The 13,889-nt window shown below is 44.3% G+C and overlaps 2 protein-coding genes across 10 annotated transcripts in view; both read left to right on the top strand.

Moving 5' to 3' along the window:
* Nucleotides 1–13,889, top strand: part of LMNTD1 (lamin tail domain containing 1) — a 339,143-nt gene that overhangs the window by 219,607 nt on the left and 105,647 nt on the right. The gene's annotated exons all lie outside the window — the stretch shown is intronic.
* On the top strand, nucleotides 4,230–6,752 carry LOC135975895 (uncharacterized). The gene is made up of 2 exons (XM_065569030.1): nucleotides 4,230–5,102; nucleotides 6,097–6,752. Exons 1-2 carry the CDS (start codon nucleotides 4,526–4,528, stop codon nucleotides 6,570–6,572), a joined length of 1,053 nt encoding a protein of 350 aa, XP_065425102.1. The 5' UTR covers nucleotides 4,230–4,525; the 3' UTR covers nucleotides 6,573–6,752.

Raw genomic sequence — 13,889 nt, 5'->3', positions numbered from 1 at the left:
GGACCAGTCTCATGGGACCAGAGGGGCAACATAGCAGTCTCGTCCTTTCTGGGGAGCAGTGTCTGAAGAAGAGGCACATGACCCAAGAGAAACTCAGCAGGCAGCTACACAGCAGTGAAGATGGGGAGACTGTGTAGCAGTAGGGAAGGGAGGCACTGCGTTGATTATTTGAGTGAGGGGGTAAGAATCAAAAAGTGGTTAAGAATTGATGGCTTGGGAAAGGGGGAGCAAGAGTAGCATTGAATTGATTGTGGGGTGGGGATGCTGAGACTTGAATACAGTGAGAGGAACCTGACAAAAATTGAACGGCTGAAGTAAGGGTGACAATCTTGGAAGTATATTGATGAAGAGAAGGAGGGGTTCTGAGAATGTATTGGGAGAAGGTGGCAATGAATTGTGTGAAACTACGGCAAGGTGAATTGGAGAATTGAAGGGTTTGAGAATTGAAATATCATGGAGGGGATCAGGAAGTGAACAGAATGAAGGGAAAGGAAGTCAATAATTGAATTGATAGATTAAGGGAGAGGAAGTGAGAACAGAAGATTGAATAATTTGGAGGTGGGGGTTGAGACGTGAATAAATTGGAGGAGTGTTGCAGAATAAGTGAACCAGCAAAGGAAACATAGAATTGGGGAATGGACTGCAGGAGAGGGAGCACAGATTATAAAGAGAACGCGATACAGAATTGATGAATTTATGGGAGTTAGTGTGGGACAGCTGTAGATGGGTAGAGTGGGGTAGATCTAAAAACTTATTTTCTTGTGCAGGGAGGAAAGGGATGGAAAGAGAGAATGGATTGTGTTATGTGAAAATGGAGAAGAAAAGGAGAGATAAATTGGGTAGAGAAAGGGAAAAATATGAATGGGAGGAGAGTGTATGGATTTGGGGAATGAGGTTAGTGTATTTCAGGGATTAGAGAGCGGTAGAAGGGGATGGGGAAGGAGGGAGAAATTTGGAATCATGGGGAAAAGAAAATGAGGGAGAGAGAAGAAAGGAGAGAAAGACTTCAAAATGTAGAAAGGGGAACAGTGGGAATGGAAATGTAACCGTATAGCCTGGATTTCAGAGAGATGAGACTGTCTCTCTATATGTCTGCATATGGGTCTGGGAAATGTGCAAGGGCATTTGGTGCTCTTTGCTCTTCGTGTATGCAGGGCCGGCGCAACCCATTAGGCAACCTAGGCGGCCGCCCCGGTTGTCATCGGTATTTCAGGGGCGAGACCTTCTGCCGCCTAAGGTGGCAAAAAAGCTGGCGGCGCTCCTGCGTGTATGGCATCTCCTCGTAATTTAATATAATATAATTTGCCTACTGGCAGGTTATTTGGGTAAAGAATACCAGATAAATACACAGTAAACTTGCTTATTTAATATATAAAATGAATATGTACAAATGCTTTAAAATCTATTTTAATTGTACATTGTATTTTTAAAATTGTGGGGGAAGACCCCTCTAGACACATTCTCTTCCTCCCCGCCCCTATTCCCATTTAATTTTGATGCTTCCTTGTAGTTCACCAAAGCCTCCCAATTCTTTTTTTGGCTAGCTCTTGGTCTGCTCAGGGCCTTGAAATGTCTGAAAGTAATTATATGCTAACAGTATTGGGCTGTGCTGTAAAATTTGCTTAGATCAGCATAGCAATTTACAACACACATTTCAATACATGCTTATCAATTTTAGTTGACAATAGATTATTGTACTATATAACCTGCTGGCATAGACTCCCCCAAATGCAAATTAATTTTGAAAATCTAAATTAATTTTGAAAATCTTGGCTGCTGACAAAGTGTCAAGCAATGCTCAGTTGTGAACGCTAGCATGGCATAAAAACTGAGCATATTTTATAAAGATAGCATATACTGTATTGCACTATTTTTATTTTTAACTTTCTTTGTAAATTAGCATACATGTATTGGTGGAGACAGGACCAGTGGCTTTACTATAACTTTGCGACAATTGGTATAATGGTTCCAATATGTTGGTTTCTTTACAGACAAATATGAAGACAATCAATGTTACAATCTAGGGCCTTGATCCTGCAAAGACGTACTCTTGTACTTAACTTTACACACGAGGAGTAATTCCATTGATTTGGATGAGACTACTCCAGGTGTGAATTAGTCTTTGCAGGATTGGAGACCAGAACTCTGATTCTGTCATTGGATGGGTCAGGCAGGCCCTTGTGCTTCTTCAGAGTTCCGCTGACTTTAGTGGAACTCCCAGCGAGGTGGATCCTAGTGAGATTGGTACCTAGATAATGATTGTCTTAATTAAATTGTTTATTCATTACTGGAGCAGGAAAAATTTTTTTCCCCAGTGTGCTGCAGTTGTAGGAGGAGTAATAATATCAGTTGAGATTCCCAGAGGATTTCATCAAAGGAAACAGAAGTATTTACAGAAGCAATTGTGAAACTAGACCTCTTTTAGTAGCCCATTTATAAGGGTGCTTCCAGTACTGTGTTTCAAGTCAAGCAAACAAGAAATATTAAGTAAAGAAAGATATATATTCTCACTCCTTTAAAAAAAAAAGTTGTTATATTTACAGTAGCACCCACTACATGCTGGGCACTTTCCAAACACATGATAGTGAGTGCTGCTCAGAGGCGCTCACAATCTGATAACAGACAAATAGACAGAGGTGAGGGGGGAGGGAGGAGGAGCCACAATGGAGAACGGACATACCATTGAGATAGTCAAGGCAATTCAGTTCACTGTAAGCAGCTTGGCAAAAGTGGGCCTTTAAGATGGACTTAAATGTGGAGAGGGTAGAGGCTTTGCGGATGAGCTCCTAGAGGCCACACTATGTATAAGGGGCCATGGACACACAAACCTCTTATTTTGCTACACTGTTATTCACAGCTAAGGAGGGGAAAAGGGAAGAGTGCTGTATGTGATATATGAAAATGAGAGACAAAGGTCTATATTCAGTTTCTTGAAATAATTTAGTACATGTTTCTATTTGTTTCCAAACTAGTCAAGTATTGCTTATAAAGTAAACAGTTCCAGAGTTAAATATTTGATAAGGGAAACCCAGATCTGTGCAGCAGGCATGCCACTTTAGTCAGGTGGTTAAAATTTTTTTTTCCTTAACAAAATTAAGATACTAGTTATGGGGAAGGTTGACGCAGTTTCTGCCCAGATTAGTACCCAGATGTGCACTTCTTCAAATTACTGGGAAATATAGTTGAAATTGAGAGAGGAGATGCCTGTATAGATTGGAAAAAGGAGACAATGCCTTAATGTATACAGTGTCTTGCAACTATTAAGCATGTTTTTATGAACTGAGTTGCAGAGATGAAGCGAACTAAAACATCTGTGTACAATGAAGAGTTGTGTCTCTCTTAAATTATTGGCAACTGTAAATTTGTGTATAGCCTCCACAATTTATTCCCACTTCTTTTCCAAGAATTTTGTTTTATTACGTTCTAGGAAGGTGGAGTGTTTTAATGTTTGATAGCGTCTAGATATAAAACCTTTCTAAGGCCAGCCATAGCCTACAGTGATTCTAAAAAAACATACTGGAAGGGACTGATTTTTGCCAAATAGCTTTCCTATATGTGTGCTTCTTGACAAAAGAGTAGTAAAGTATTTAATTTCTTTTGCATAAAAGAAAGTTTATGTAGGATGTTCTTAATCCTATTGACTTCATCCTAGGCTCAAGCCTGTGCTCGGTGCAGTCATAGTAAAGCTCCAATTGAGTTCAATGGTGAAGATCAAACACTATGGTCCCAATTCGAGGAAGCACTTAAACATGTTCTTCACTTCAATCATGTACTTCAGTCCCATTCACTTTAATGAGGTTTAAGCATGTGCTTAAGGGATTCCCTGAATCGGGGCCTAGACGACAATAATCTATCACTGTTTAGGAGAACTTAATAATAAGAGATTCTCTTCTAGTGGGAAACTGGGTTACCTCAATGTTGGTTTGAACTATTTTATATTGATGTTTTATTTTCATCTGCATTTTCATGCCCCCTTTCATGATGGATTATATAGCTAATACTTTGAGGGATGTATTTGTTCTGTTGGGCAACATAATAGCTTAGCAGTGTGCTGTTCAGTTTGTGTCTGAGTGGTTCTAAATCCTCACTTGTCCATGCTCTTCATAGGAGGCCTAGGAGCAGAGTCTCAGGCCTGGTTTACACTAGGCGTTTATGTCGAAGTTAGCGCCGTTACATCGAATTAACCCTGCACCCGTCCACACTGCGATGCTATTTAGTTCGACATAGAGGTCTCTTTAATTTGACTTCTGTACTCCTCCCCGACGAGGGGAGTAGCGCCAAATTCGACATGGCCATGTCGAATTAGGCTAGGTGTGGATGGAAATCGACGCTAATAGCTCCGGGAGCTATCCCACAGTGCACCACTCTGTTGACGCTCTGGACAGCAGTGCGAGCTCGGATGCTCTGACCAGCCACACAGGAAAAGCCCCGGGAAAATTTGAATTGGAATTCCTTTTCCTGTCTGGCCAGTTTGAATCTCATTTCCTGTCTGGACATCGTGGCGAGCACAGCAGCACTGGCAACGATGCAGAGCTCTCCAGCAGTGATGGCCGTGCAGTCTGTGAATAGAAAGAGGGCCCCAGCATGGACTGATCGGGAAGTCTTGGATCTCATCGCTGTGTGGGGCGATGAGTCCGTGCTTTCCGAGCTGCGATCCAAAAGAAGGAATGCAAAGATCTACGAGAAGATCTCTAAAGACATGGCAGAGAGAGGATACAGCCGGGATGCAACGCAGTGCCGCGTGAAAATCAAGGAGCTGAGACAAGGCTACCAGAAGACCAAAGAGGCAAACGGACGCTCCGGATCCCATCCCCAGACATCCCGTTTCTACGAGGCACTGCATTCCATCCTCGGTGCGGCCGCCACCACTACCCCACCAGTGACCGTGGACTCTGAGGATGGGATAGTGTCCACGGCCGGTTCCTCCGACATGTTAGGGGACGGGGAAGATGAGGAAGGAGATGAGGAGGGCGAGGCAGTCGGCAGCGCTCACAACGCTGATTTCCCCGACAGCCAGGATCTCTTCATCACCCTTACAGAGATCCCCTACGAAGCGTCCCCAGCCGTTACCCCGGACACAGAATCTGGTGAAGGATCAGCCAGTAAGTGTTGTAAACATCTAAACATTTATTTTTAACAAAACAGGAATATTAACAATTACAAGAATGGGTTGTTCATGATTAGTGTGCCCTATGCGCTTAACGGTTTAGTCATGGGCAGTGCAAGTTTTGAAAAAAAATCTAGCAATGTCCGGTTTTCAGTGATTGTCCTGCACAAGCCGCTCTACTGTTTATTCCCTGCTACTGCAGCTACAGTAAAATGCGGTCTATATGTCCGGGGATAGAGCAGTAATCCTCCTGGGATATCTCGATGAAGCTCTCCTGGAGGTAATTTGAAAGCCGTTGCAGGAGGTTCCTGGGGAGAGCGGCCTTATTGGGTCCTCCGAAGTACGACACGTTGCCACGCCACGAGACTATCACGTACTCGGGAATCATTGCTCTGCACAGCAGGGCGGCATACGGCCCTGGTCTTTGGAGGCTTTCCCGGAGCATTCTCTGTCTGTCGCTCTCAGAGATCCTCATCAGGGTGATGTCGCCCATGGTGACCTGCTTTTAATTAGGTAGGGGAATGTTAGTGTTGGGACTGCTTTCCCGTTCCTTGACAGAACTGTAACCGCTGGTTTGTAGCCACGCGGTGGAGGTGGGAGAGGGGCAGCCGAAAGGGATCGTTCCCGGGGACAGCCGCGAGGGGGTGGGACAGGGGCAGAGTTCCCGCTTGCCGGATTGCTGGCTGCAGGAACTGACATAGCTTTAAATGTGAAATGAGGCCAGTGGTAATATAAAAGTTTTAAACTGCCACAAGTGTACGGCTTACCATGTCTGCCTGCAACATAAATTCCGTTGTGCTGCCCCGCTTCTCAAATGTGCTGTGCAAGACCCCAGGCACTGAATGCGAAGGCCGAAAATTCGACCTTGTGCTGAGTGCGCATGTGATAGGTGCTATGCATGGTCTTGTTCACAGAGAAAGACTATGTTCTTTGTTCACAACTACATTTTTCTTTCTGAGGAATTCACTACCTTTTTCCCATTTTCACAGCCCCATCTGCGACTGTCTCACAACCTAGCCTGGCATCACACTCCCAGAGGCTAGCGCGGATTAGGCGTAGGAAGAAGAGGACACGGGAGGACATGTTCTCTGAGCTTATGGCCTGTTCCCAAGCCCAGGCAACACAGCAGACCCAGTGGCGGGAGAACTTGACCCGAATGCACCAAGCCAACATGGATCGGGAGGAGAGGTGGCGGCAGGAAGACCAGCAGGCGACTCAAACGCTGCTTGGACTACTGAGGGAGCAAACGGACACGCTCCGGCGCCTTGTGGATGTTCTGCAGGAACGGAGGCAGGAGGACAGAGCCCCGCTGCAGTCCATCTCTAACCGCCCTCCCCTGCCACCAAGTCCCATACCCACCTCACCCAAAGTGCAAAGAAGGAGAGGCGGCAGAGTCCCTGCTAAGTCTCACTCCACCCCTGCAGAGAGCTCTAGTAGCAGAAGGCTCTCATTTCCCAAAATTTGAAAAGTTCTTTCCTTCCCGCCTGACACAAGCCCCCGTCCAAGTTTCACCTCCCAATGCCATGTGTAGTTGATAATAAAAAATACGTTTCTGTAAACTACTGTTTCAATCATGTTCTTTTGGAGGAGGATGGGAAAGGGGGTTGGTAATCAGACAGGACAGTCACCTTTGGCAGGGTACATAGTCGGGGGCAGGCACAGCAGCAGGGCACATACACAGTGCAGTGATGCAGTGACTAGTTACCCTGGTTAGTCTGGGAGGTTGTTTTCATGTTATGTGGTGGGGGGTGGGTTGCTCTGTGACTTTGTGGCAGGGGAGGGCAGTTACAGATCTTCAGCGGCGGTCCTTAGGCAGGATCACAGAGCCACACAACAGGGGATCTGTAACCGTCCTCCCCCTGCCACAAAGTCACATAGACCCCCCCATACACACAGTCCCGATCAGGAGGGGTGACAGGCTCCGTTGAAACAACCATCCCACCGCAGCGGAGCCTGTCAATCCTTGAGTTTAGAAGCTGCATTCGCGTCACTACACTACACCCGCTCCGCACCACAGTCTGCGTCCCAGTTTTAAAAAATTCCCGCGAAAACAGTATTAAAGAAAACGGTGTGTTTTAACAAAGTTGAACTATTTTTATTTCGAAATGTGTGTTGGAAGGGGGATGAAGGGGGGTATGTAACTGGATAGGATAGTCAACATTAACTGGGTAAAGAAACGGGGGCAGGTTTAGCTTCTCAGTACACAAACTTTAAAGTCACAGGTTACCCTGCTCACTCAGGAACTTTGCTTTCAAAGCCTCCCGGATGCACAGCGCTTCCCGCTGGTCTCTTCTAATCGCCCGGCTGTCTGGCTGTGAGTAATCAGCAGCCAGGCTATTTTCCTCAACCTCCCACCCCTCCATAAAGGTCTCCCCCTTGCTCTCACAGAGATTGTGGAGCACACAGCAAGCTGCTATAACAATGGGGATATTGGTTTCGCTGAGATCACAGCGAGTCAGTAAGCTTCTCCATCTCCCCTTGAGACGGCCAAAAGCACACTCCACCACCATTCTGCACTTGCTCAGCCGGTAGTTGAAGAGTTCTTTTTCAGTGTCCAGGGCGCCAGTATAGGGCTTCATGAGCCAGGGCATTAGCGGGTAGGCTGGGTCCCCGAGGATGACTATAGGCATCTCCACATCCCCAACAGTTATTTTGTGGTCCGGGAAGTAAATACCTTGTTGCCGCCGTCTAAACAGACCAGAGTTCCTGAAAACACGAGCGTCATGAACCTTGCCCGGCCATCCCACGTAGATGTTGGTAAAACGTCCCCTGTGGTCCACCAGTGCTTGCAGCACCATGGAAAAGTATCCCTTTCGGTTAATGTACTGGGTGGCCTGGTGGTCCGGTGCCAGGATAGGGATGTGAGTTCCATCTATGGCCCCACCGCAGTTTGGGAATCCCATCGCTGCGAAGCCATCTATGATCGCCTCCACGTTTCCCAGGGTCACTACCTTTGGCAGCAGTACATCAACGATTGCCTTGGCTACTTGTATCACAGCAACCCCCACGGTAGATTTGCCCACCCCAAACTGGTTCGCGACTGACCGGTAGCTGTCTGGCGTTGCAAGCTTCCAGAGGGCTATGGCCACTCGCTTCTGTACACTCAGTGCAGCTCGCAACCGGGTGTCACTGCGCTTCAGGGCAGGGGACAGCAACTCACAAAGTTCAAGGAAAGTTCCCTTCCGCATGCGAAAGTTTCGCAGCCACTGGGATTCATCCCAGACCTGCAGCACTATGCGGTCCCACCACTCAGTGCTTGTTTCCCGTGCCCAGAATCGCCATTCCACGGCATCAACATGACCCATTGCCACCGCGATGTCCTCGGCGCTGGGTCCCCTGCTTTCTGACAGGTCCGTGCTACTCTCAGACTTCAGGACATCACCGCGGTGCCGTAGCCTCCTCGCCTGACTTTTCTGCATCTGCCTCAGGGAAACCTGTATGATAAGCTGCGAGGCGTTGAGAGCGGCCACAACTGCAGCGATGGTCGCAGCGTGCTCCATGCTCGCAGTGCTGTGGTGTCCGCGCTGTCAATGACTGGAAAAGTGCGCGAAATGATTTCCCGCCGGCGCTTTCAGGGAGGGAGGGCGGGAGTGATGGACGGATGACGACAGTTACCCAAAAGCACCCTCGTCACATTTTGTTACCCAGAAGGCATTGCCGGCTACACCCAGAATTCCAATGGGCAGAGGGGACTGCGGGAACTGTGGGATAGCTGACCACAGTGCACCGCTTCGAATGTCGACGCTTTCACCGTTAGTGTGGACGCACAAAGTCGAATTACTGTCCTTAGTGTGGACACACACGTTCGACTTTGCAATATCGATTGCAAAAATTCGATGCAAGTAAAATCGAACTACTCTCGTAGTGTAGACAAGGCCTCAGATAAGCAAGTTTTAGTCATTCTAGTCCAGCCATTTTGGAATAAATCTAAAAACAAACAATAAATAAATCACTAGAGAGCTGTGGGCTTTTCCACCCACTTTTTAGTTGAAGACTTGGCCAATGGGAAAGTGATACATATGAGAGCTGAGGACAAAATATTTTCTATTTATGGGATCTAGCTATGGAACAATCTTCCAGAAGAGATTAGCTGAACCCAGAGTCTGACCACCTTTAGGAAATGCTGCAAAATCTTCCTCTTTGATAAAGCTTCTCCACCATAACCAGAATGACATTCACAACCTAAAAAAAAAAATACCCACACCTCACATAAACACAAAAAGAAAAGAAAACCGGGCCCCACCCAGATCTTTCTGTTGCCCAGAAAGAGAGAAGAGCCTGAGACACCATGAAGTCCACTTGGACCTTTGCCCTTGTTTTATATGGAAGCCCCTCATATGCTATGGTGATAGGCAACAATACAAAACCCTGAGATAGATAGATAGGTATGGACTCAGCATTTTTTATTGCATAGCATCATAAGGCCTGCTTCTGCAAGCCTTACTCATGTTATCCAGCACCTTACCCTTGAATAATCTTACTGATATCAATGGGGCTACTTGGGTGGTGAGGTACTACTCACTTTCTGTAAGGCTGGCTAAATCTAGCACATACTGCTCCTTACCTTCACTTTTCCTTTTCAGTGTGGTGCAGTAGTTACTTATTGTATCCACTTGTACTTTTCAGGCTATGTTTCCCACCTGCCATTTGCCAACAAAGTATTTATTCTCCAGCTGGTAGGATGGGGACGTAGTCTGTTTTGTTGATTCTGTCAGTGATATGGCTGCATGTTTTATATATGATAAAATCATACAAAGATCAAGTTATATTTAAAACAAACAAACAGAAACCACAATGACCTTGAGTGGATATTATATACACCAAATCCATGAGATTATCTGAACACACACTCTGGATCATCTGATCATAAAAGGTAGGGATGGAAAAGTCAGACTAAATTATGTAGCGTCATCCAAAATTGGTGGGAAAAAAAGGCACAGAAACAAATCTTTGATATACTAGTTGTCATCCTTAAAATCACTGTTATTGGACTGTGAACTGTTAAAAAAGATCAGAAACAATGAAACAATGAAATACTCGAAAAACAAGATCCTATCACGGTCACATCAAATACTCAAAAAACAAAAAACAAGATCCTATCACAGTCACATCAAAAAACTAGGCTAAATATATTTGAAAGTATCAAAACTGGCAGTCTGTCTTCATCAAATGTGCATCAGAGAGGAGTTGAATTGACCTGACAGCTGTGGGCTAAATTAAAAAGTTGAAGAATGGAAAACAGTTCAGATTTGGAGCGGATGTACTGGTTTGGAAATAAAAAAGAGGCCTTTCCCAGAACCTTTCCCAAAACCTGGAACTGAAACTGAACTTGGGTGGTTTTTTGAGCAGTTTTTTGGTGTCTTGATTGCGTTTGTTTTGCTTCTGTTAATATACCAGCCAGTGTTTTTGTTGTTGGGTTCTGCTGCTGGGTGGTATTCCTGTTTGCATTGTGAATTAAACTGTTGTCAGAGCATGGAGAGCTCATGTATATGCAAGGTGTTTAGTATCTTTTTGTTTTGTTTTGGAGTAGGTGGTTTGTTTTTGTCTTTTGCCTAGTAAACTGAAATTAAAAGAGTTGGGTTAAACCTATTTGCATTATTTTTCACTTTTGTGTGCCTGCAATTCCAGGTTACAGCCAAGACTGGAAGTGCCAAGGTGCTGTGAAAAAGACTGCTTGAGGGACTCCCTGTCCAAAATTTCAAACCCACGATGGAGAGACTTGGTTAAAATTTGAGGAGAGAGTGCTGTAGTCCTTAACTGAACACCGCACTCATTGGGGACCAAATTCTGAAATCTACACTCTGTCATTACACACAGAACCATATGTCCCCCCAATCTCAAATCAAACTCAAGGGGAGCTGCAAGTGCTCAGCACTTCTAAAAAACTTGCCCCTTGTTTAGGTGATGAGAAAATTTTGACCAAAGGAACTTGCCCAAGGGTATGCAGCAAGTCTGTGGCAGAGCTGAAAATAGAATCTGTGACTCCTGGTTCCCTGTCCAGTATGTTAACTGCAGGACCATCCTGCCTTCCTTTAAAAATAATTTTACTTTAAAAAAATGACAGTGCATTGCAGGAAATAATGTGAGAAAGAAATGATAGGATCCCAACAAGGCTTATGTGAGTGCTTAACTTTATGTCAGTAGTCCCATTACACTCTGTGCTTAAAGCTAACACATCCATAAGTTTTAGCAGGATCTAGGCCTACATTTATAATTCACCTAGAAATTAGTTTAGAGTAAAATAAGGTGTGTGCACAGGACGTGGGTTCTAGAACCCATTTGAAGCCTTTTAAAAATGTATATAAAAATGAAATAACATATGGGATGTTATGAGGGACAAAAGTATAACTGGGTTCAAAAAATAATTAGATAAGTTCAGGGAGAATAGGTAGGTCCATCAGTTGCTATTAGCCAAGATCGTCAGGGACACAGTTCCATGCTCTGGGTGTCCCTAAATCTTCAACTGCCAGGAACTGGGACTGGACGATGGGATAGATCACTCGATATTGCCCTGTTCTGTTCATTCCCCCTGAAGCATCTGGCTCTGGGCTAGATGGACCACGGGTCGCACCTAGCATGGCTGTTCTTATGATCTTAATATGAAAAAGCTTTTGTCCTAGGGGGGAAAGTGAATTGGGGGGAGGGAAGGAATGCTAGGAATTATGGGAAGAAACAAAGTAAACCCTTTCTTTGTTTGTGAGAAAGACAATACCAGGTGTTTTGGATGAGCGGGTGTCTCAGGAAGGACTACATTTTTCACTTGACACAAACCTATGACAATAAATGTACTATACTTACATGATAATTCCTGATGGGAGTATAGAAGCCAGTGAACCATTTTTTTGTGACCAGCTAAATAGTGAGGCATTAGATTATTGCAATAGCTGCTTATTGCAAAGACTGTGCCCATGCTTCATGAACAGGGTTCCTATTATCCCAAAAGGCAAAAAAAAAGCTTCAACAAAGTACAGTGTAAAAGAAAATAACTTTCTTGTTTCTTTTTTGCCCTAAGAGGGTTTGGAATTGATCTATGTTGCCACCTTTTAACTTTTTAGTTCTATCACTTTGAGGCAGGAACTAGCCCTCTTATAACAAGTACTATAGCTTTCTCCAGCAATGGTTCCAAACGGAATCATATATCTTACGGTGGTGAAGTGAAGTGTTTGGTGCCATCACTTAGAATATAGTAATACTTTTAAAAAGTGGGGAAGCTTCGATGAATAAATTGTTCTAATGTGGGCATAACTCAAAGCTATGGTGAACAACCAGTAAAATTACGGGGCAGAATGAGAGGAATCTCTAACCTGCTGTGAGACAGTAAACTTTGTATTGTCTTAATTAATTTTGATTTTTCTACAGCCCAAAATTCCACTTCTCAAGAACGCTATAGGCGGAATGAATATTGAGCTATAGTTACGCATTTTAATTCAAAAAGGCCTTTTCAGATGCTTATATTTTAATTGTAGGTGAAATAGTCAGATCATATCCTAGGAGGTGATGGTGAAAATCTGGCTAATCTGGAGAAGAGATCAAGCACTGTGTGCTGTTAAAATGACTGTCCTTCTGCAGACGACAAACTGCAGTGGAGTTTGTATACGAACCTGTACAATTCTATAGCAGAGGGATACAACTCTCTCTTATTTTCTAAACCTTTTAGTAATTTCTATCAAACTCTGTTTATTTTCAGTAGAATCCTATGGAATTCATCCCTATTCAATTTGATAGGTTTTTTTCCCCATAAAGCAGTCCATGATTGTCTGTTTAAAGCAACTATTTGATGGAGTGGTGTGGTGTTGAAATGGTGATGTGATTGAACACATGCCAGTATAGATTTCAGTGAAGAGTGTGAGAAGACGCTGTTTGATTTCCCTGGGCTTTGATTGTCTGAAATCCTTCTTTTGTCTTTTAATGTAGCAGTATCATAATTACAGAACTCCGATTATTCATACCTCCCTATTTACCAATAGGGAGGTGTATCCACCTCTACAGAAGCGTTCTGTTAATTTGTCAAACTGTCATTACTTTGCCAATTGTTGGCTTATCCACTTTAAGTAATCTGTTTCCCATTTGTTAGTTTTTCAATTTGTGAATTTTAAATTGACTAATTTTTTAATTTTGTCACTAACTGTTAATTGGCTGCCATTTACAAGGCAATTAAACAGTCTACATTAACATTTATGCACGACTTGCCCAAATAAATCTGTTAGTCTTTACGGTGCCACTGGACTCCTCATTGTTTTTGTGATTACAGACTAACATGGCTACCCCTCTGATAAGAGAGAGTGGGGAGTTTTAATTTTATACAAGAAACTGGAGCTAATGGATAGCTGGAACGCAGGGAGAGAGTGGTAGTTCTGTCTGGCAGGCATGGAGTTGGGAAGTCCATCGTTATTTTGATTCGTTGAAATTTGGGATTCGGCTCAAACGCCTGTTTTGATATGAATTAAAGAAGGGCAGAGAGGTGGTCCCAAACCATTTATTGCTTTCTAGATTGAAACCAACATCTTAAACTCCACCAGGAAACTAAAATAACTAAAATGGAGGGCCTAGGCATCATCACTGCAATCATATTTCATCCCTCTGGAAATACAGTGTGGCAGTACTGAACAGGCACAACACGCTGATTCAGGTATGGTAAGCACTTCTGACCGATACAACTGGCTGGTGAGAGGCTCTTGGCCCTCACTAGGGACCTGATCCGATGCCCATTGAAGTAGATGGAAAGACTCCCCCTGACTTCAGAGGGCTTTGGCTCAGGCCCTAAGTCCCCTTTGCACCATTT

Source organism: Chrysemys picta, chromosome 1 (genome assembly GCF_011386835.1).
Source record: "Chrysemys picta bellii isolate R12L10 chromosome 1, ASM1138683v2, whole genome shotgun sequence".
NCBI classification, from domain to species: Eukaryota; Metazoa; Chordata; order Testudines; family Emydidae; genus Chrysemys; species Chrysemys picta.
Note: the sequence above shows the minus strand (reverse complement) of the source record. Positions and strands in the feature narration are given on the sequence as shown.